A 25,141-nucleotide genomic window follows, 5' to 3' on the forward strand; every position below is an offset into this window, starting at 1 on the left:
TTTGCTGTACCAGTTGGAACAGTCTTCAATGTCCTTTTTCTTTGATGATGCATGGCATCCATCACTTTGGCACCTACTGATGGTTTCACCGTCATTTATCTACTTTACATAAATACTAACAACAGCAGATCGTGAAACCTACCAGTCGTGCAGTTTCAGAGATGCTCGTTCTGAGACTTCGAACCATTACAATTTGTCTTCTATCAAATTCACTTAGGTTAGCAGCCTTTTCCATCACTCGCAAAAGTGCAAGAATGATTCCTTACCTTTTCCAGCCACAGTTAAATACCATTCCCACTTAATCACGTGCCCTTCATGTCATTCACACGAGTTCATTGAAAAATGTGGGGATGGTCATAATGTCCGAATGCCAGGTAAGAGTGGTAAGGAAGCTAATTGGTGGTCAGACAAGGAAAATTGCGGTGACTGATGACCTATACGGTGCTCTGGCTTACAGTGACCAGACAACTTCAGAAAGGTGGCCTTTTCACCACCACTCTAAATGCTGCACACCTTTCATAGCAGGCACTGTTTACAGTGGTGTAGAGAATATAAAACTGGACACCTCATCAGTGGAGTCATGTCTTCTTTATCAATGAGCCATTTTGGTCTGACACGATTCTTGAGAGCCCATATGATATGGAGACAGGTTCGTTAACATCAGGGAAAGAGATCATTGGGATGATCCTGGCTTACTTTTCTGGGAAGGCATTGTATGGACAGAGCTCTGAATTTTTTACAAATTTCATTTACTGTAATAAATTTTCCTCCTCCATGTCTGTCTTTTCTCCATGTGCATGTCATATGATCATTACTGTCGTTACTGTCATAAATTTCCCTTCTCCATGTGTATCTTTTCTGGCGTGCCATTAGTCCCATCTGTTTTATGGAAGACAATGCTTGAAAACACCGTATTTACACTGTTAAGAACCACCTGAAAAGTGAGCATATCCACAGAATGGATCATGCAGCGTGTTTCACTGATTTAAATTCCAATGAGCATATGTGGGGTACTTTAGAGAGACATATGACCTTACCTTCTGTACTTACACGGTACCTTCCGGAGAACGGCAATCAAATGAAACAGATGCTTATTGAACAATGGAAACTCCTATCCCAAGAACAAAAGCATAACCATTAGTTAGGGGAAGACATATTCTATCATAAGGCTCTTCAGTTTGTTGTTCTGACTCTGGGCCAGATAATTTTTTGTTCCAAAGCCATTCTTGGTAAAAATATATTTACAGGTACCCCTTAGAAAAAATTGGCAATTTTTGGTGGTGCATGGACACCAAGTTTGTCCAGTTCTTTCTTTGACTTGTTATTTTGGCTTTGTGTAGCAGCGATTTTTGGTCAAAAATCGCAAAGCAAAATAACACGCTACACAAAGCAAAATAACAAGTCAAAGAATTACACAAACTCGGTATCCATGTACACATCAACCTATTTTCACTTAAAAAAAATCAGAGAATTGCACAAACTTGGCATTGCAAACTCCCTTAACGTTGTCCATATACACATAGATCTACTTTCACTTAAAAAGTCAAAGAAGCTCTCAGTTCTGCGCCAGAGCCAAACAAAAAATGTCTCAATAAACTGCATTTTAAATCAAACAATGAAATAACATAAAAAAGGAAATTAATCTTATTGCATCTAAGCACTACACAAAGGAAATATCCACTTACCTTATTTAAAAATGTCTGTGTCTTCAGTCTGTGGCACACAAAATTCCTTAACAGCATCTAAAAGCTTTCCTCAAACCATGTTCCCTTTCTAATGGAACCCTTTATATGGTGAGCATTTGAACCTTTCTTGCAACGAACCCATTCAAAGCCAGCTGAACGATCTTTACGTTCGACCATACATATTTCCTTCGTACAAATAGGATAATTATAATTCCGTTGAATTACATCCAACAAAGTTTCTTTTCTTCTGTCTTCAACCACTTTAAAAAAATCTTCCACTTTCTCATTCTATGCCACGTGATACCCAGTTTACCACCGGCAGCCATTTTAGAATACAAAGTACAGAGTATGTAATGTACTTCCTAATTTACATCCAACACACAAACAAGTGTCAAAAAAAAAAAAACAAATCTTTCTTTACATCTTTACAAATCTTTTCCCAGTCAGCCAAATTCACCGCAGTTTCTCATTTGATTTTTTGCAGAATGCGGCCAAAATCGGAAAAGTTGTGTAAGTTTTACATATGAGTACACTCTTTTGCAAAAAAATTGAAGCACCATGAAGAAAGTGGTTGTTTTTGATGAAATTGAATATGTGTATAGTTCATGCACAGATAATAAAATGATTAAAAAATCAAGGTCATATTACCTGTTCACGGCTCCCAAACATCCATTGAGTGATCAAATTAGTAGTTGGTCGAACCGCCCCTGGCGGCAATGCATGCTTGAATTTGTCGAGGCAAGGAGTGGTAGAGGTTCCTAATGTCATCCTTTGACACATTTTGCTAGGCTTTCATCAGTTGTCGCTCCAGATCTGCGATATTTTGTGGTGCCTGATTCTCGCTGCCTACTACATCCCAGACATGTTCCACTGGTGAAAGGTCTGGTGACCTTGCTGGCCAAGGAACAGTATCAACCGTACAGAGACAGTCCAGAGATATGCGAGCGGTATGTGGCCTGGCGTTATCTTGTTGAAAAATGGTCCCAGGATGACGTGCCATTAAGGGTAATGCAACGGGCAGCAGGATGTTATCAACATATCGTTGAACTGTTAAAGATGTATGGAGGATGACTAAAGATGACCTGCTGTCATAAGAAATAGTGCCCTACGCTATCACACCAGGGGTTAGGGCTGTATGCCTTTGTAAAACAAGGACTGATTAGGACCGCTTGCCTTGTCCTCTCCAGACACGAACATGGTGGTCATTTGCGTCAAGAGCGAAGCAGGATTCATCGCTGAACACTATATGATGCCAGCCTGATGGCAGCCATGATGAGAGGCTGTGACACTACTACAGACGACTCCGCCGATGTTGTGGAGTCAAAGACAATCATCTTAAATACCTCTGTGAGCATAACCCTGCCTCAGACAAATGCCGTGAGATGATGGACGGTACCACGGGAGGTATAGTGCCTGTAGTGCATTTAATAGTCGACAATGATACCATTAAGGCGGTTAGGGCCTGCCGATCAATCACCCTATCGTGCCTTGCATTTGTGCTCCTTGGCCTTCCAGAGCCTTCGTTTTGTCAGCAATTTCCTCTTAGCAATCTTTGCACAGCAGTATTTGTATGCTGCAGGTGGTGGCTATTGCTCGGTATGACCACTCAGCTACATGCAACCCTACAATGCGACCATGTTCGAAGACCTTTAGTTGTCTTTAAGGTCTTCGATATCGTTGTAACCGTATCGCTAGTTGCTTCTTTACGGAATTAAAATGGCAGCAACAGAAAAGATCAATTTTCCGCCTCTGTTACTGATTTTATGCTTTGCGAATTGTGCACTAGAAATGCTCACCATGATTGCAATTCCTGTTCATTTGTCTTGATCATTTGCATATGTTCGATCAAGATGTTTTCGCATACCAAATTTCGTCACGATCGCAAAAGTCCTTGGTGCTTCGATTTTTTTGCAAAAGAGTGTATATATGTATGTATATCACTACAACACACATGCACATGTACATGTATATACAAAATTTATGAACACCTATTTATTATTTTTAATAATACTGGTTCTTTGTATCCAAATACCTTTCTTAATCTAGAAGTAATTAATGAGTTTTCCCCGAAATCCGGACCTGAAAGCCAAAGAATTTTTTTTTTTTTTTTTTTGTATGCTTCCCACATGCACATTTGATTTTTCCTTCCATAATGAAACGTGGAGATTTTCACTTAAAAATTCCAATTCTTAATTTCACTTATGCACTAAATAAAATACCTCGTTATGGAAAAGCAATCATGTAAGCATAAATTTGTGAGGTTAATAATTTGGCTCTGTAGCCGAGTATCTGCTTGGCATGCATCTTAAACTGAAACATTTACCTATTTTATACTTCTGACGCCGACCAGGCGAGTCATTATTTGTTATATATTGCTTTCATCACCGCATGTTTATCAATACATGACAGCTTCAGTAATAACTCATGCAGGAATGTCTAAACTTTTTTTTTATGTTGGGAATTGAATAACAAGAGTATGGCAACCTTTTATGCTAACATTGCGATTGGCGATGATTATATTTTTAAATTCTCTAAAAAATGCTGATGAGGAAAAATTCAAGCAAAATTTCTTTTCTTATGCTAAAAATAGATTTTGTTAATGAAACTCATAGGCCAAAAGATTACATTTAGTGCTATTTTAATTAATAATAACTGATATGTTATTCACCGTAAACCCAGAAGCAGTGGCAGAATATGTCAGCAGCGGATGGCAGAATTTAGGGAAGATGAAACTTTTGGAATTTGGGGAAGCACTGAGCGGCAAAATTAATGGATGAGAAGTTTTTTATGATTTAGGGAAAGCACTGGGATCCAAAGTTTAGGCGCAGTGAAAATTTAGAACTTAGGAATGCTCTTTGTAGCAGAATTTAAGACCCGTAGAGACTGCACAAGTTGGTGTCTAGCACCGGCCCTAGATAAAGCCTTTAGTATATGTGGGAGTTTATTTATTGAGGTCTCAGATTAGTTTTAAGCATGTGCATGAAATAAACGTAGGTATTGTAGGGTTTATATTTATTTTAACTAACATTTATTTTAAGTTATCTTTCCTGTCTAGCCTTTACTTTCCCCTGGAATTGCCAATGCCAGAGTATGTAAATTTTAGTAGGACGCGCAGAGTATTCAAATATTTAACAGAAGTAATTTGAGTTAAATAGAAGGGAAACGAGTTCGTAAGTGTGCTTTCTTGATTCACGAGCTTGAAGGTTGCTAGGTAGAAATTTAATAACCGCGCGTTTCGGCCTGTGTGCCTACTTCGGCAGTTAGTTGAATCTTTCAACTTCTTATTCAGAAAGTTTGCTGAAATCTCAGCTGTATCTTAGAACGCGGTTAAGTTAGTCACGTTTATAGAGCCTCGTAGGTAGTGACCTCGTTATTTAGTCATCCTGTTATTTATTTTTAGTTGTACTTTTCTATTTTTATTTAACCGCCGGGTCGGCGTAATTTGTGAGCGCCAAGTGAACGCATCTGTTAATTCTAAAGTGGAATAAAAAGCGAGTTAAACCCTTCTTAAGAGTTTGTGTAATTTCCAGTTCATAGCAGTCACTACTACTGTTGCGGGCAAGTTGGGGCCATGCAACATCACATTGGCGCCCGATCACTTTATGAACTGAAATGGCCGAAAACTGGATGGAAGCTCCTGTACAAGTCCAACAACAAGAATTGCGAACCAATTAGAAGGATTTGGATACCGGGTCCAGACGATGAGTAGGGTTTATATTTATTTTAACTAACATTTATTTTAAGTTTAAACCATCTTTCCTGTCAAGCCTTTACTTTTCCCTAGAATTGCCAATGCTAGAGTATGTAAATTGAAGTAGAGCGTGCAGTATATTCAAATTTTAGCAGAAGTAAGTTGAGTTTAAATAGAAAGGAAAGGAGATTGTAGGTGTGCTTCTTGAATAGCGAACGTAAATGTCGCTCGGTAGAATTTAAGAACCGCGCATGTCGGCCTGTGTGCCTATCTCGGCAGTTTTTGCTGGATCTTTCAATTGCTTAATCAGTAAGCTTGCTGAATGTCAGCGGTAATGTTAGAATGCGGTTAGGTTAGTTTAAGATCTCAGAGCGTCGTGGATAGTGATCTCGCTATTTATTCATCCAGTCATTATTTTTCATTTCTACATTCTGTTTCACTTAACCACCAGGTTGGCATAGTTTGTGAGCGTCAAGTGGACGCAGCTGTTATTTTAAAAGTTGAATAAAAAGGGCTTTAAACCCTTCTTACGTGTCTGTGTAAATTCACACTTAGTAGCAGTCACTACTACGGTTGCTGACAAGTTGGGGCCACGCGATATTACAGTATAATAAATAACTACCGTATTTGAAGGCATATAAGACGCACCCTTATTTAGAAGGCCACACACATGTAGATGTAGAAAAAGTTATGTGTGTCTAGATCTTTATCCGGGCTAAAAATAGCATTCAGTTTAGAAAGTTAACCTGTGTCCTTCACGTATAAGATGCAGGTAACTTTTTTGAGAGCAAATTTAGGAAAAAAAGTGCATCTTATATGCCGTCAAATACAGTAATTCAGGCTTAATTCAGTACGCAATAGGAGCAAGACAAAATTTAGTGAAACAATTTGGCTTTCATTGCCAATCTTATGATACACTGCCAATAATACTGAGGCATTTCAGTTAATGTAGCAGACTGCGCTGCTCCCTAATCTTCTAATCTGATCCAGCTTTTTATTTTTGCAGATTGTTATTATTATGGCAATTTTATAAAAACTAAGCTTGAACTTTCGATTATGTTAAAAAGAGTTTCCAATTCTGGAGCTGCCAAGGGATCTACAAAGTGAAACCATGTTTCAATGTCTATTAAACAAAAAGTGTAATTGCTGCAAAAAATGGATAAAGGCATAGCCGTCTCAAAATTATGTAGGAGTTATGGCATTGGAAAGTCAACTGGATATGACATAAGAAAAAATAAAAAGGAACTTTTTGAATTTTTTGTGGAAGCAACTTAAACAACTTACATTGAAAGAAATGTTTAATAAAGTAAACAAATATTAAGCTTTTTTTTTTTTTTTTTTTTTTTTTTTTTGTAAATTTTGATATCCTTTGTATTTTGTAAATTTTGATCATAATTGTTCTTTATTTCATAAATTACGATTTAATATTTTTAATTGTATAATTTCTGCATGAAATCTTACCAGATTTAAATTGATGATATAATATCCAGAAAAATCCCAGATCCGGAATCGCCAAAGTCCCGACGAGTCCGGATTTCGGACTTTGTACTGTATTTATTATTTTTAATACTCTTTCTTTGTATCCAAATATCTTTCTTAATCTAGAAGTAATTAATGAGTTTACCCCTTAATATTGGCGAGTTTGTTTATAATATTTGTATTCATACTCATCTGGAATTTTGATCAATCATTAACTGATTAACAAGAAAGACTGTAATAAAAATTTTGTAATTAAAAAAAAACGTGCTTTATAAGTTTGCTAGGCATAATGGTTGACTCATTGGAAAGCTGTGTTAAGAAATAGGCAGTTTGTATTTTAGTTGTAGAATTTTGATAGCAAATGCGCCGAATAATAACATCTAATGTTCTAGATGAAATGCAGAGGATCTACTCCATCATTAAAAAAGAGCATCATGACAAATCTTAAGATATAATTATATTTTTCTGGCACTGGATATTATCAGGAAACATGCCGGAAAAACGCAGCAATTTGATAAGTCCTGCTTAATATTTTTTGTAACAACACTAAAACAGTTGTTCTTCACATAAGCCAGTTTTGTGTTGTTGCATCATTAAAAAGCAAAAATCTTGTTAGATAATGAAAAGGGGAAGATGCAGAATGTTTGTTAGAAACATGTTCAGACGTTGATTTATTAAGTTTTATCCAAGCTTATATCTGTTTCAGAAAAATATGAAAATTAGTATTGAACGGTTAAAATAGAAAAAGAAATTTATTCTCTACATATTTACATAATCCTTAATTATTCTATTAGCTTAGTCATGGAAATAATCGAACTGAATTGAAACATTATGATACTTAAATGTATAAAAAAAGCAACTGAAAACTGTTCCCATTTAATTGAAGTTTAAAACTGATTTATGGTGGAGAGTCTGGATAAGTGAAATGGCATGTCACATTTAATGAATGATTCTAGAGCAATCTGTAAATAATCAAGAGTGCCTTCATTATCTAAACTTCCATTAAACTATGCAGTATAGAAGGAAGAGCTTCACTAGTAGCTTCTGCTTTAGTGCAGTAGAAATCCTTGGCTATATGTAAAATATCTATACAGTTCTTTTACTTCTACATGGAAGTAAAAGAAGTAAGTATTGTCAAAGTATCACAGCTAAGTTTGGCATCTGCTTAAAATTGAAAGGTTTTTTGAAATTTGGTTTTGCTTACAGCAAATTGAAAAGAAGTTAAGACTGAAAGGCAGCTCATGCTTTTACTCAAATCTCTAAACAAGTATGCCGATCATTAGTATTTGATTTGTGAATAGAAGTTAGAATAATATGCTGTCAGTGTATGTATATGCTATTGATCATTAGCTGATTTCGGGCTTAATTTCTTTGCAGCATTTATGCATACTCATTTTCAGTCATTAGAAAAAGCTAAGTATCTGTTTAATATAATGTCAAATAAGGTAAATTCTTAGCATATTTTAATAATATTTTATTTCAATTAGAAGCTGTTTCACTAATTAATATTGATTTAGATTATAAATATTTCTGAAAATAATATAAAAACATAAATTTGAAATTAAAAAAATTTGTTTTCAGTGAAAGATTCTCCCCCTTTTTTTCCTTTTTTGCTTGAAAGTGCTTGTGGAAATTTTATGAGGCATTTGTCATTAGTGTGTATGGATGCAAATAAGGATTTATTTTTATTATGACAAAAATTATGGAGACTTATGTTCTTTGGAAACAAAAACATTTTCATGTTAATACGGTAGATTTAAAAATGTTTTTAATGTGCTTACCATTTTAAGTTTTGTGTTCTAAAAATGTTTTTAATGTGCTTACCATTTTAAGTTTTGTGTTCTAAAAAAGTGTTTATAGTTTTGCATATTGATGTATCATAATAGCCAACTGTCCTGTATTTTTTAAACATATCCTGCTAGATTGCCAGAGCTCCTGGTTTCTAATTTTAACATTTACTAAGTATTTTTCAGCAATAAAATTGAATTGTTCAGATAAAATATTCCCAGTTTAAGTTTCATTATTGAGTAATGAAGCACAAATTGTGAAAGTTTCGCTCCCCATCCCTAGTGATCTTCAGCATAATATTTCTTATTAAATTTTGTTTAATCCGAGTTGTTTTAATTTACTGTAGACATTCATAATAGTTTACGAGTAGATTTAATCAATGTTTAATCAGCAAATATTTGTATTCAATTTTCTGTTTAATCAATATGTAGAGTCATTAGGTTCATTTTGGAATAGGAAACAAAAAGTTTGCAGTTCCTTTGGGATTTGAGCTCCGGACCTTCCATTTTGTAGCAGGATATGCTTCCAATTGCACCATGAATGCACGGGGGCTTCGGGCTTGCTTCCCAAATCCTAATTAGCAAACTATTGTCCTTCACTGTACAGCTTTTTTTTAAAAAAGGGGCCAGGAGACAGAGAAATGTACAGTATCTTCTCTGGGATTCAAAGTCCAGACATCCTGATTGTTAATCAGATGTGCTTCCTATTACACCACAAAATGTACTTCTGATTACACCATTTCTCTCCTTCCTTGCCACGAAATTACCTGATGGTAAGGAGAGGAGTGTATCTTACAAATGAATGTATCTTACAAATGTACATTAATTGGTAATTTTATTTTTACTGTATTTAAAAGTACTTTTCTAAATTAAAGCTTCTTTCTGTACTCAGAATTTTCTCAATATAAAAGTGTAAGACAATTGGGAAGTGAAATTATCCAATGAACATTAAATTTAGAGTATGTAATTAAATATTAATATATTTTGTGTCAGAATTATTATAAATAGTTGAATTAACTGAATCATGTGTTATGAAGTGAATTTAAATTAATTTTCAGTTCTTTTATAATGGTGCCACCAAATAAGACAAAAACCTCTCGGAAACTTTTGGGTTTTGTTGGTTGAACCTACCATTTTTCTTTCATGTTTCAAGGTGGCATCTAGAATATATAATATATAATTGATGAAACCTGGTATTGAGATTTCTGAAATATTTTTTAAAAGGTTCATCCTGAAACCGATGATGAAATGGCCCGTCGAATCAAGAGCATGCTTGGCGAATATGTCCATAAAGGTGATTTTCCTGCAAGTGATCGGAGTGGTCCTGTTAAGAAAGAAGTAAATAGCACATTACCTCATGTAAAATCATTTCCAAAGTGCTCTGAAATGGAGGCATCAGATCCAGATTCTACTCTGTGTAGAGAAGCAATGGAAGAATTGTATAAAAATAATCAGTGTGACAAAAATTCTAATGATAAAGCTATAGCTTCTACTGCTAATGAAATTTCTCATATCAGTGATAAAAATTCAGTGTCAGAGCAAATCTCGGAATCCAGTTCTCGTAGGTCATCGCTGAAGAGACAGTGCAAGGAAAAAATTAGTCTTCTTGATTATAATCCCATGTTTATGATTAGGACTAAGAGAACAAAATCAAGCTCATCAAGCAAATCAAAATCTATTGGAAATGCTGAAGTAAGCTGATTAATTTTATTAATATGCAAATTTAGTGCTAACTTACTAATGCAAATTTACAAATCTTTGTGGAAATACTGTATCCACAAATACTTTGTATATTTTAGATTTTAGTGCATAAATTTAACATTGTTTACCCACAATATACTTTATATCTTTTAGTTATGCAGGCATTAGTAGATATGATATGGTGCATGTCATGCAAATTTTATTGTTTTGTACTAAAAGAGAAAACAGTGAATGCTGGTCTGCTTTTGCAAACATAAAAACTTCTTCACTTTGTGGAAAGTATGTTTTATCTGAAATTACCAAGTTTTTAAGTATAGGTCGTACCAGAATCTATTTCACTTAAATCTCTGATAATAATATTGAATGGATATGTGTTAACATATTTTATATGTACAATTTTCCTTGGCAAATAGTATGATGTATTGATGAATGTCATGAATTTTATCTATATAAGTTAATTTGAATATTTTTCCCTCTTATAGGAGAGTAAAACAGATAATTCAGAAAAGTGTAAGTATTTTTTTGGATTGTGGTAATGTATTCTCAAGTAACTTTTAATATATTTAGGGCAAAATTAACTTGAATGCTCAGGGAAACGTACAAGCGGTGTATATCTGTAAGTAATGTACCATGCAAAGTTAATTTAACAAAAAAATTTCATTTACTCAAAATTGTTTTAAAAAACTGTTAATAAATTAAAGCAATGAGTAAAGGTATCTTTAAAGTTCTTTTCAGTTGCATAGTTTTTTTTTTTTTTTTACTACTTTTGTATTTTGACATTGAAACAAAATCCATAAATCACAATTAATTTTACTTTTGTATTTAATTTTGTAGCTTGTGTATTTTGACAATCGGTCAAAAATACGTGGAAATCTTTCCTAAAGTTATAATCCTCTGGCAGTACATCTTAATACTTGAGTCTTAATCTTTGGAATTATTTTATGCACACAAAATATTCTATAGACAGTCTTTCAAAAATTGAAGCACAGTGTAAATTGCTGCCCCTTTCCCCCAAAAAAAGAAGTTACTGTAAAGATTAAATTAAGATAGGCTTTGCAAGGCCATGTTAGTTGAATTCACATTGTTGAATTATATTCAGTAATATACATATGTAAGCTTGATACACTGGTTTCTGACATAACACTTGGTGCTAAGAAATGTGTTAAGTTACTTTTGCTTTCGAGATATTTTCAGGTTAACTTTGCTTTTGAGTACAGATTTATTTAATTAGGAATTAAATATTGTTATTATTATTTTGTTTATGCATATCTTATTTATATCACTATCTTTTTCCCCCCTTTCCCTAGTGATGTAAATAATTTTAAACATTTTATTGGGAGAAATTTAAGAGATATTACATTGCTGCCCATTAAAATTGCTACACCATGAAGGTGGCGTGCAATAATCATCAAATACTCTGTGCTGGGATATGCAGATGATTAGTATGCCAGTGCATGCACACAATGCAAGTGTGACTAATGCCGTCTATACTAGTGAGCAAAACTTAAACAACAAATTCATTTTTCAACATACAACCATGAAATTGTTGAAAAAGGCTTCATACATTCAATTCGATGAAAAGCCAACTCGTTAGAAAGGTGATGCATGTGTATCAGGCCATGCAAAACACGTGGAATTAGTGTGTACAGTGCAAGGCAACTTAAAATGATGAAAGAAGGTGTGCAGTATGGCTACAAGAAAGAATCAAGACGGTTTTACACATGGTAGAATGATTGGCAAACTTGAGGAGGGGTGTAGTTTAACAGCTATTGCCCAACAATTTGCAACTGATAACTGTTGTTTCACGAGCTCAAGAAGCCTTGTAAATGATAGGTACAGCTGTGAAAAGGGCTGATGATGGTTGGCCAAAGGAAAAATTTTTTACTGATGACCAACACATCACTCTGCAGGCAAAAAGAGATTGAAACCATTAGCAGACAACATTGGTCAGCATTTGCCTATGCCAACCAGATGACTGGTCTCCCAGTTTAATGTAGCCAGATTTCTTAAAGATTGCTTATTACCCAACATTCTGAATGATACATACCTTTGACAGCTGCCCATCAGCGACACTGTTTATGTAAGTCTAGAAAACAAAGACTGGACACCTCATGAATAGATTTACATCCTCTTTGCTGATTGAGAGTCCTTTCAGTCTAGCAAACCATTCTTGATGCTAGTTGATATGGAGAGAGATATAAGTGCACACTTTCATCCCAATGACAACAGGGAATGAAACTGTTGGGATGGTTCTGGTATTGTATGTTGAATGGACACACGGAGCCTTACATTTTCGACAGAGGTTCAATTAACGGATAGCTACTGTGATGAAGTTTTTCTTCCTCCACTAGTGTCTTTTCCAGAGTGCCATTGGTCCTGACCTTTTTTAATGGATGACACTGCACAGCCATGCAAGACTCATGCTGTTGACGAGTGCCTGGACAGTGAAAATATCCACAGAATGGATTGGCCCACACGTTTGTGGATTGGCCAGCACGTTTCCTTGATTTAAATATCATTGCACATGTGGCATACTTTAGGGAGATGCCTCCAGAGAATGGCAGATAACTGAAATAGATGCTTCTTAAAGAATGGGAATTCATTCCCAAAAGCTATTAAATAATCTGATGTTAAGTATCAGCAGATAGTGCAGTGCAACCATTATCATATGGAAGGCCATACCCCTTACTACGGCTCCTTGGTTTGTTCTCCCTCTTGGCCAGACAGTTCTTTGTACTAATGCTGGTCTGTCAGTAAAGCCTTGTTTGCTTCATACTGTATGTGTCCTATTCATTTGTTTCCTTCTATGCTTTCCTTGTCCTTTAAGTATTACATTGTGCCTCTGTAATCTGAATTTTGACATCCAGATAATTTTCTGCGGAATTACAGCTAAAATCAGAAATCTTCTGTATGTTTTGCACACTTGTGTGCATTGTGTATAAATGAGAAGACTGCATACTGTGGATTTCGTATTTAAAAATCACCTTTGAATGTTGGTTGTTTGTGTAAAGGTCGCGTTGTGTAAGAAGCCTGTGCTAAAACAGGGTTCATACAGTCCTTAAGAGTCCTTACAAGTCCTTAAGTGTTTCGGAAGGGATTTTTGGTCCTTAAAAGTCCTTAATTTCAGCCAAAATCGGCAGAAAGTCCTTAATTTTAATTATGTGAAATTTCTGTCTGTTTCTATGACTGCCATTTTGAGTTTGAATTAGCATTTTGGAGGTATATTTTTGGCGATTCACTGATAAATATGGTTATCTTTTCAATGGTTTATAATTTGTTCCTATTTTTAATGTAAATGTGGGATACTCTAGTTTTTGAGCAAGAAGTGAAACATAAGCATTGCGAAATTGTTTCACTTTTTCTAATGAAGAGATCTTAAAACAACTTTTCGCTTTTGGAGATGCGAATTCTTTTATTGAACGGCTCTAAATTTGGTGACTAATCAACATTTTGGCTATTTTTAAGATCAGTTTCTATAGTAAATTTTTAATTCCAAGATCTGGAAATTTTTCTACGATTTTTTTAAACATTGTACCATTGATAAATTTCATTAAAATAATGGTAATATGTTGAAATTATATTTAAAAAACAACATTGAAATGTAACATTTTTATTTTTTGCTGTCATATTATAAAGTTCTATTTTGGCATTTATTATACAATGTTTTGGATTTGAAAAATAAACAAGGTATAATGCTACAAAGCACAATTTACGAAATAGTTCTTAGCAAAAGCAAAATAGCTATGAAAGTAATTAAAAATATCTTCTTTTTAATTTTTCCATGATAAGAGTTTTCTCATGTTATTGTCTCAGAATATTAAGAATTCTCAGAATATGCATCAGTTTTCTCTATAAAATTAATTTTACACATTTTTCCTGTTTTTTTTTTTTTTTTTTTCAAAATATTTCTGGCTGTTTGTTGTTACAAAATTGGTAGAGGTAATTTTGCTTCGTGACATTAGACATTACAACTTGAAGAAGGATGCAAGTTGGAAAGTTTAGAAGGATTTGAAAGCGAGATTTATAGACCCACGATTCTAGAAATATGTGACAAAATGAAAGATGTCTCTATGGTATTAAAATGTAATGGATATATTTTACAGAAAGTTTGCAATAAAGTTCTTACTTTTTCAAGAACATCTGGAAGAACAATGGAAACATAATATTCGAATGTTTTACTTCTGATACTAGAATCTTTTTCCTAATGTGTTCATCTTCCCTTTATTTTCTCTACTTTTCATTAGACACAAGCATGGAAAATATTAAAAATGCTTCTAATCGTATCACATGGACGAGCATTATAGAAAGGAATTTTTTGATTAATAAGGAAATTGGAAACTGGCAATTTAAAAGATTAATCTATTAGGTCTTAATGCATCATACACAGGTCTCATGCTAGGCATTGTCCCACCTGGTGCAATCAGGGGGAACATTAAACTTATCTCTGTAGATCCAAAAGTTTGCTGACTAGTGCCTTTCAAAATTCTGCTTCCAGTGCCTGCTCTAAATTATAAAAGTTTTGCCATTTCTAGATTTTGTTGCTCGGTGTGACACTAAATTCTAAAAATTCTGCCACAGCAGCTCTGTAACTGGCCCTTACCATATATATTTCATATTTCTTCTGAATGTTTGTATTACTAAAGAAATAAAATTAGCAGCTTTTTCTATGCATTCTAAATGCATTTAGTTTTTTTTTTTAGAATAACAAAAATCTTTAAATCCAAAAATTCTAAAATGAAAAGGAAACGTGGAAGAAGGAAACTGAATGCGTAAAGAGAATGAAAATTATTTTTCAAAGATGTGTGCAGTTGTTATTATGTAAATTATCCGCTTGTTTATAATTTCACATTACTATTTCCTCCCCAGAATGCAAATCACTTAGACAGCTTTTAAACTGAGATTTTTGGTGTGTAAGGCAGAATGTATTTTTAATCTCCGCTTGCTCGCTGTATTAGTTCCTGATAATTTGTAATTTTTTGTCTGCATTATGGCTGCTGACATTTGAATTTGTTATGACAAGCCATCTTAAATTAAAATTAAATTTTATAGTCTTTGACCACTGGTCCACATTTTTTTGTTTGAATTTGACTTGTTTAATAACATCACCACAAGTTGCAATTGATTTGATTAACATAAGAACATGCCTATAAGTTCTTTTTAAATAAGAGGCTTATTTAAACCTTTGTAGTTACTTTCAGACATAGTGATAATTTACTTCAAGTCTATCGGGGGGTTCGGTCCGAGGTTCGAATCTCGCGAACGGGCTGGCTGCATGGGTGTTTTCGTGGGTTTCCCCATGTGTAACATGTATAGGAGCCAGTTTTCCTTAGAAAGTCCTCAACGAAGGCATCCTTTCCCTTAGGCAGATAGCCCTCGAGGCTTGTCCATAATCACACACACACGTTTATCGGGGGGTTGGACTATTTAACTTTTACCAGATCAAGTGAACCCTCATAGGTACATTGTTGAGTGGTTGACAAATTAGGTGATAAAACACGCAGAAACTAGTGAGAACAATGGTTTGTATATTGAGAGAAATTTCTAATTTATAGAAAAAATGCTTAAAGAGAAGGACATCGATATAAATTAAGCCAAAATGTCTGGGTAGGCTTCAAATTAAAAAGACGCATAAATGTTTTGTTTAGTGTTGTTGCTATAAAACATAAATTTTTTGTAGCTTTTAATGTATAATTATCCTAATATCATAAATTGCATGTATTTTAAACTGTGAAATTTTATTAGATTGTGATTTAAATAGGGCTTTTTAATAAATATTGTTAATAAATAAGTAAAATTTAATAGTGGTCATGTAGATCCATAATGACTAAGGTTATCTAACTGCCTAATTTAATTACTTATAACTAGCTGCCTACCCTTAAAAATTATCCCTTCATATTAAAGCGAGTTATTGCCTTTTATTAATCCTTATCATAGTATAAGATAAAACACAAAAATGTAAAAATTCATATAAAACTGATTCTTCATATCTAGTGAGACCTGAAATAATACAAAGCAACTTTGCATCATCTCTGGTGCTTTAGTGGCTTATTGAAACATTAAAGTATATTAACGGGTTACAACCCCTGGAACTCTACATGAAGTTATGACACTAACTGCATCAGACAGAGCCGAACTAACTTTCAAAACATGCCAACCGTTCCCACATCAGGTCTTTCAGTTTTGTTCTGATCAGCAGGTCTCTCTCTAGGCAAGGAGCCGTGGTCACAACAGCCAGTCTTTTGTTATAAATCATTCTGATTATGATTTTACTTCTCATTTTAACCTATGCCGATTGACATAAAATCTACGTACTATTTACTAAACCTCCAGATTGAGCAAGTATGCGACAAGATGAGACATTGAAAAAAATGTGGTGAAGGGATTCACATTCTACCGTATCTAGTGTTATCAAGAGAGACTGACGAAAGAGTTGTTGTCTGCATAGCATTTGTTTTTCTTAAGGATTTTCGTGACCATTTTTTTTTAATTCTGTTCACCGAACACATTGTCTGTGCTACATTTTCAGGTAAGCACTGTTTATTGCACATTGAAGTGAATGATATCAGTAATAATTAATATGTAATAATAAAAGCGTAATTTAAATGCTATGGACACAAAGAAATACTGGCAGTAGATTAACTTTTATTTGTATTACAAAGAGTGTGGAAGCAAGGGCCAATATCAAAAGTAATCTTGTTTTTGTGTCACTGCTTAGAAATTTTAATTTAGGGAGTCAGGTTTATTTGGTAGATATAATTCACTTTTTGTTGTTTTTAATGTTAAAGATAATGTGAAAAAAGAATTGATTTTATGCATTTTACTGCAGTACTTTCATCATGTTCAGCTATTTTTTGAAATTATTCGCAAAATAATTACTTACTTCCATGTGTGGTACTTAGCACCACATTATAAATGATGCAATACTTCCATAACCACGTTTTAGTTATATATTATTATAACTTTACATATATTTACGTTTTAGTTATATATTTTATTACGTCTTAATTATTATAACTTTACGAATGGTGTATTACTTTAAAACACTGAACTTTTCTACATATTTCCTATATGTAAGTTTCTGAGAATAGTTTTAAAATTTATTATATTGGATTTTTTCCTTTCACAAATTATGTCACACTTTTACGTATAATATATTTGTGTTGTTAATGTAACGTAATTTCCTTATTAAGAGATTTAGTTAGAGAAAAATATTTTTTAGTTTAGGTCAAATTATTTGAATACGGCAAAACATACAAGGGCTGTCTACTTAAGAGAAGGGATGCTTTTGTGGAGGACTTTCTAAGGAAACTAACTCGTATTCACTTTATATATTAAGAAAAGCATGAAAACCTCTGCAAAAGTATTTATTACTTGAGAGATTAACAGAATATATTTATGGTATCAATTTTTTAAATAGATATGTAAATTATTTAAATGATAAAAATATAAAAATAAGGAAATTACATTTCATCATTACTTATATATGAAGGAAGTTAAAACTTCACTTGTGACAAAGGATTATAAATTAACAGTAATTTGTCTCTAAAATTACGAGTTACTTCATGTTATAAAGAAACCGAATTTCAAATTGTATTTTAAGAAAATTTAACCTATTGCACACAATTTTATAAATGTAATGAAAATTACTATAAATCAAAATGTATAGTTAAGTTTCACTGATAAACTTTATTCGAAATAAATTAATATATTTCACTTCTGCAAACAAGATATTTTATTTTGTTATTATAAACTTAAAAATTACATCTTACCCTCTAATTACGTCTAATTTAATTATCTAAACTTATCACATCTAGTTTTGCTTTAATGTATCATTTGCAGAAATAGACATTGAAAATATACTAATTCCTGCAGTCGTATTTGAAAAGCTTAGAAAAATTAAGAAAGGAATTTAAAAATTTCATTGTGATAACTTGGAAATTCACATGTTATAAAACACTGATGAATTAAAGTAAAGTCTTTGCCAAACAGGCGAAGAAAAACTGATTTTAAGGTAAAATATAACTTCATGGAATTCTTTTTATTGGGACAGACTTCAGTTCTTTGTCGCATTTAAATAAGCAAATAAATTTGTTTGGAAATTTCATAACAGAAAGCCAGTTCCTGGAGAGTCAATTGAAGGTTCTGAAAACTCTGTATAATTGCACTGCATTATACTGTGGGACAAACAAATATGTCTTTTAATGTAAGAGGAAGAGTTTTATATTTTCATTGTTTTTTAATTTTAACAAAGTTGTAAAGTTATTCCTACAAAATTAAGTAGTGGAATTACTTTTATTTTCATAAATACAGCCAATTTCAATTTAAACTTAAGCACATAACTGAAATTCAGTTTTAATTCCGTAGTTTCTAAAATGAAAGGCATAAACATGTAGTCATATTTCATTTCACATTTTGTTATGTTAAAGAAATGAAATAATCTATTTCTCTTCAGTTAAAAGTGTACTAAGGAAACTGTTTCTTTAATTCCCGTCTAGTGAAAAACCTATAACATCATTGCTAAAACATGTAATTGATGCCTTTTTGACATTTTAACAGTTTGAAATCATTTCTGGTTTCAATAAAGAAATCAAATGAAAACTTTAAAGAAAAATAAAGTACTTTAAAGAAAGTAAAGCATCAGGGCCTTATCATCAGATTTTAGATATCTGAAACTAATCTCATAACTGCTTCTCCTAAACATTTTTATTACGTTCCAAATTCTTATACATACCGCATCATGTGCCCCATTATTTTCATATGCCTGATTCACCCAAAAATGGTACAGCTCTCTGTTGTACAGATTCATTTAGATTAAATTAATAACTTTTTGAAAGTATGCATTGTAAAACATGGTATCTTCATATTATTTAAATTAAATAAAAAACTGAATCGTGTTTATATTAAAGGACAAGGAAAGCAAGAATGCCTGTATCTCATGTTACTTCATGTTTACATCAAAGTACATTTTCCGAATCCTCATCTTTGCTCTGAAAAATCGTATTAAAATAATTCCAAATGCTTTGATTTCATTGTCTGTTTGTAGAAATTTGTGGATAGCAAAAACACTTCATTGATTTTTCTCGCGCTTCTATAAAGTTCATGCATCCCTGGTATTTTTCTCGTTGATAATCGCTTCATTCTTAATAATAATTTTTCAATTATTATATATTAATTATTACTGTTATCATTCAAGTCAGTATACAATAAGCATTTACTCCCGATATGTGTTGATTAAATAAAGGAGCTTGTGTATTTTAACGCGTAAACAGCAGAGTTTCATTCAATTTACCGTATGAGCTACGAATAGTATTTAAGCATTGCTGTGAAGATCATAGTATAGTGTATATTCTCAGAAGTGAGTAATACAAATTTTCCGTAAGTCAGCTTTGGTAACAATAATTGTTTTATGAACTGGAATAATTAATTCATGCAAATTTGTTATGCTTTTGCATAATACTCTATTTGTTAAGAGAACAGAAAAATGCATTTAGGAAATGCTGAAATGTTTAAAACAAATGATTCACATTAATCTTCAAATGAAACAAATTATACAGTATTTTTACCATAATACAATTATGTAAATATATTGAAGCTGTGCAGTGTAAGACAGTTATTTTAAATTTATAACTTTAAAATCTCATAAAATTGTAATTTGTCAATGTAGTAATAATGGTAAAAAAAGAATGCCCGTTTTGTATAACTAATATAAATTAAGTATAAATATTTATTTCCTGTAATTTAGTTTTCATATCCACATTTCCCAGCTACTGACTTTTGTACTTATAACTATTTGTTCAGTATTATAGATTGATCAAGCAACGAATGGCTGATTTGGAAACAAAGATTGTAGTTAACTAATTTGTAGTCTATTATTGTATTGATTTATAAAAGCTTTTAACTCAAAACAAAACATTTTGTTATATAACAAGATAATAAAATAGGTAAATGCCCTATAAAGTATAGTACTAAAATGGTTTTTCTTTCATCCAGTTATCAAAATAGTTAAGCTCTTTTTCTGGAAAGAAAGCAATTAAGGAAAAAAGAAATGGAGAGCAGAAAACAGTATTAAAAGTCAAAATGTTGAAAGAAGTTTATACAGATATGTAATAAAGATAAATGGATTACAGTTATATAACCTTAATAAGGTGAGATACGACCTCAGTAAGATGAGGAAATTTCAAATTATTATATTGGATATTTTCAATTATTTAAAAATTTCGAATATTACAGAAGTATTTTAATACCTTGAAAAGTATAATACTTTACTGGATCATTAAAACATTGTTGTAGTTACCTGTTCCCTGAAATAGGAGTTCATCACTTTAATCATTTAGAAAGTAATCCAGTGTTGCGTGACATCCATTTACATCTTTAGTGACATTATATTCATGGCACTTTATTATGCTGCATTCATGTCACTCTATGGCTTTATATTATATTAAGTTGAAATGTGTTACATGAATGTTGCAGTGTGACTTCACAACAATATTACAGTGTGACTTCACAGCAGTGTCACAATGTGACTTCACATCAAAGTCCCAGTCTGACTTCACATCAACGTTGCAATGTGACGTCGCAAAAAGCGGACATTAAGCCATTCCTACAACGTTACTGCGACATTGAGGTTGTCACATTGCGACACGTTTGCAATGTTGCAACGACGTGCTGTGCTGTTGGGGTTGTGTGCAGGATGACAAGTATTCTCACAAATAGTGTGACATCTGCAGCATCATAGACTGCCAGCACAACCATTATTGTGGCCTCCTTTTACACTGCAGCAGAGACAGGTGGTCTGATAGTGGTGCCAGAAGTGATGACACTGGACACAGTCCTGACAGGATGTCCTTGCAGCTCAGCCTGCAATCCCTCCTATTACGGTAAGACCTCCCAAAAATGTGAAATTTAGTGAATTTGGAAAAAATCCTGCGATTAAACTGCCTGACTCAAAATTTTTGTGTACGCTTTTCGTAGAATTTGTACGTGTACTTCCCCACATAGAAAAGCTAGAAAAACTTCAAATATCAAAGGAGTCAGTTATGCTCAAGCAGCAAATAATCCCGAGAAGTCAAAAACGGCACTTGAACCTGCTGCTGCAAATGAAAATATTAGCCCTAGGGTAGCTTCCATAGTCCATGATAATTCCAGTAACTTTGCCAGTAATAATACTTCTGTCAACACAAACTCCATAGCAAACAACTGCAGCTTCGCAGAAATATTAGAGTTCATTAAAATCATAACTGAGTTCCAAAATGCCTTTGGCTCACATCTCAGGAAAGTTATGCAAGTCTTTAAAAACAATTTAGCTGCAATAAAAAATGCTACGGATATTGAAGAGAAAACCAACTTATTCTACCTCACCATGGAGGAAATTAACGGGATAAAATAATAGTAATTAAATTATGAACTGTGGAAACCTGCACGCCGTAACATGGAATGCTAATGGTTTGTTTCATAGAATTTATGAGCTTTGTGAATTTATAGATGAGTATGTCCCCAATGTAATCCTCATACAGGAACACAAGCTCGGACCCAATACAAAATTCAGTATTTGCAACTACGATGCGTATAGAGTTGATCGGATCAGGTCCACCAGACACCCAGAAGGAGGTTTAATTATTTTAATTAAGCACTCCATTCCTCATTATCTTGTTACAATCCCACGGCTTTCAGCTGTCGAGGCCTTAGCCATTAACATCATTCCACACAGTGCTCAACCAATCACTTTTATCTCCATTTATATCCCACACAACAGAATGACATGCAAGTTCTCTCTAGAATTAACAATAGAACCATTATAGGTGGAGATCTAAATGCACATCACCGCGAGTGGAACTGCAAGTCAAACAACACCTTAGGAAATATAATCCTTCGTTTTGCTGACTCGGCAGGATTTACTATTGCAGCTCCACGAACCCCAACACCTTATTCCGATAATACTGCTTCTACCATTGATTTCTACCTTCTCAGAGGTGTAAAACGTCTGTGTGAACTATTGTCAGACAATAATCCTGTCATTTTAGAGCGAGATGTTAATCGCCATAACTCATCAACTGGAAGTATCGGACGAATTTGGAATTGCCCAGAGTGTCATCTCCAGGCTTTGGCAACAATTCCAAGATGATGGTAATGTGAGCAGACGTTACAGCACAGGTCGCCCCAGAGTTACAACGCCGAATGAGGACCCGTATTTGGCAGTTGCTGCCAAAAGAACCAGGCGGAGCATAGCCTCAGACCTAACAACTATACCTTCTGGGCGACGCTCTAAAGTTTGATACGCAGCAGTGAATAGTTTTTCTATCTGGAATAGTATAAGGTTCGAATGCGAAATGCCTGCTGAGTCATAACAGAATCACCATTACGAGTATACGCCCCCACAACAAACGCACGATGCTCACCGCGCAACACCATTGCGACTATTGCAAATGGCACGTATACTACTATCGATTGGTACCTAACACCGCTCTATCCCCACAAACAACTCACATAGCGCCCTCTCCTCAAATACGGGAGGTTAATTTGCCGGAGCATATATTTAGTGTGAAACTACGTCTTCATATGAATCGACCACTAATGCATTCCCACGGGAATCAGCTAAAATAATTGAAGGTGCTGGATGAAAGATCAATTATGGACTGCAGATGAAAGTGGTCTGTTTTAAAAATTAATCCCAAAAAGAATGTCCATATATAAATCTCATGAAGCTGCTAATGGTTGTTAGGTAGTTAAGGATCATGTGACCTTCATTTTTTGTTCCAACACTTCAGGAGATTGTGTGTTGAAATAGCTCCAGTAAATCGAGCCCTAAACCCATTTTCAGTGAACGGTGTGAATGAAATAAAGGTGTTCGATGGATAGTCTGGGTGACCTCTGCTATCTTTACAGAACGGCTCAACAAATGTTTTGTCTGGAAGTCAAAAGCTATATGAAGGACAAAGGTCTAAAATTTAAAGTTTTATTTCTTGGCAATGCACCTGGCCATCCTGTCTTGGAACAATCAAATATACACATTTTATTCTGCCACATATTACTGTATCTTTGTTACAAAGGCTAAACAAAGGTATAATTGCAACACTGGCACATGTTACGTAAAACCAGCATTCCAAGATAATGATAGAATGATAAAATAGTAATCAATAAAGTGTAGACGCAATTCTCGATTATGAATTTTATCAAGTAGGGTAAACTGAATTAAAACCAGTAAATCTGAATGTGCGTTGGAAAGCAGTTGGCCACAATGTGTGAAAATCAAAGGTCTCGATCATCCCTTACACGACGGAATACAGTCAAAAGTCGTTAATTCGGACACCCATAATTCGGAATGATCTATAATCCGGACCTCAAAACTAAAAACTTTCTGCGCATGCGCCGCGTTGACACATGCGCATAGTCGTTTACGCGTGCGCGTAAGACCTTTTACGACTGCGAACATGAGTGTGCGCAAGTGCAGAATACATTTTCGCGTGCGCGTTTTATGTATAATGGACGTATAAGCTAAAATTATCTAATTATCTATTTCAGTTAATGTTGATGATTGCGTTGTTCCTTAATTTTCGAATTGGATCCGGCTTATTATTTTTTGCAGACTGTAAGAGCAATTTTATAAAAGTAAGCTTAAACTTTCGATTATATCAAATAGAATTTCCGATATATATTTGTTAATATGTAAAGGATCTAAAGCAAAAGTATGTTTTGAAATCCGAAATCTGTTTATCAATTTCACGCTGCTCGGCGGGGGGAACGCCGCAGCGGGCGCGTAATGAATTGGAAGTTGATCTGTCAGCGCTATCCTTATCTTCAGGGCAGATGTTTTTATTTTATTTGGCTTATAATTCCTTACCAAATTAGTATTTCATCTCGATGTGCTCCGTCTTTGATATTATTTAAAACAAGTTCCTCGTCATTATAATTCGCTTCCGATAGCGAAGAAAGTAACAGATGTTAGTGAAAACGAAAAAATTTCGATTGACAAATTAGTCGGTGTTCTCGATACAGCAATTATAGGACTTCAACAGCGGAACTTTGTTACTGAACAAGAAATTATGTCTGTTTAATAGAATTAAAAGAGAAAGTATTATCACATGAAACGAAGCAAAACTTAAACAACTTACATTGAAAGAAATGTTAAATAAAGTAAACAAATAAATATTAAGCTTTTTCTTTTTGCAAATTTTGATACCCTTTAGATCATAATTGTTCTTTATTTCATAAATTACGGTTTCATATTTTTAATTTTAGAATTTCTGCATGCCATCTTACGAGATTTAAACTGATGATCTATAATCCGGAATCGCCGAAGTCCCGACGAGTCTGGATTAACGACTTTTGACTGTATTTCAGCAACATTACAATGTCACGTGTTTGGTGGAAAAGGATTCGATGATCTGTTGTTTGAAGATACTGATGAATTTTTACTTAATGAATCCTTAAGCATAGATGAAATATTAGAAGTTGTCTTGAGACTCCTAATCCTGTAGGGTGTAGTGACACTAAAGAAAATGATATAATTCTAAATGCAGGTTTAATAAAAGAAGATTAGGAATTGGCCGGAAAATTGGGAAATCATTTTGTCAAATATACATTTCTGATTTTGAGACTCAAAAAAATTATTTTTACGTAAAAAATACACTTCGTCCATAAATTAAGGATAGTTCGGAGTCACGCGGAAATCGAACTCTAAAATAAATATATCACCTGTAAAATCTTTACACACATCTTCAAGAATCATATGCAAATTTCAGGAAGTAACCAGATGACACCGATGGTACGTCACAATGACGAGAGTGTAAGAGAGTGATATA

At 33.7% G+C, this 25,141-nt stretch overlaps 1 protein-coding gene across 5 annotated transcripts in view; it reads left to right on the forward strand.

Moving 5' to 3' along the window:
- Positions 1–25,141, forward strand: part of LOC118198324 (uncharacterized) — a 408,445-nt gene that overhangs the window by 117,152 nt on the left and 266,152 nt on the right. For 4 of the 5 annotated variants that reach the window (XM_085808315.1, XM_085808318.1, XM_085808317.1 and 1 more), the window contains exons 3-4: positions 9,867–10,334; positions 10,826–10,853. In XM_085808315.1, the coding sequence (XP_085664441.1) occupies positions 9,867–10,334; positions 10,826–10,853 (496 nt within the window). The remainder of the gene's footprint in view (positions 1–9,866; positions 10,335–10,825; positions 10,854–25,141) is intronic. The other variant, XM_085808319.1, reaches the window with a different exon arrangement.

The sequence above is a fragment of the Stegodyphus dumicola genome, chromosome X1 (assembly GCF_044657685.1).
Source record: "Stegodyphus dumicola isolate Sdum_Otavi_A_Nest chromosome X1, ASM4465768v1".
Lineage (NCBI taxonomy): Eukaryota > Metazoa > Arthropoda > Arachnida > Araneae > Eresidae > Stegodyphus > Stegodyphus dumicola.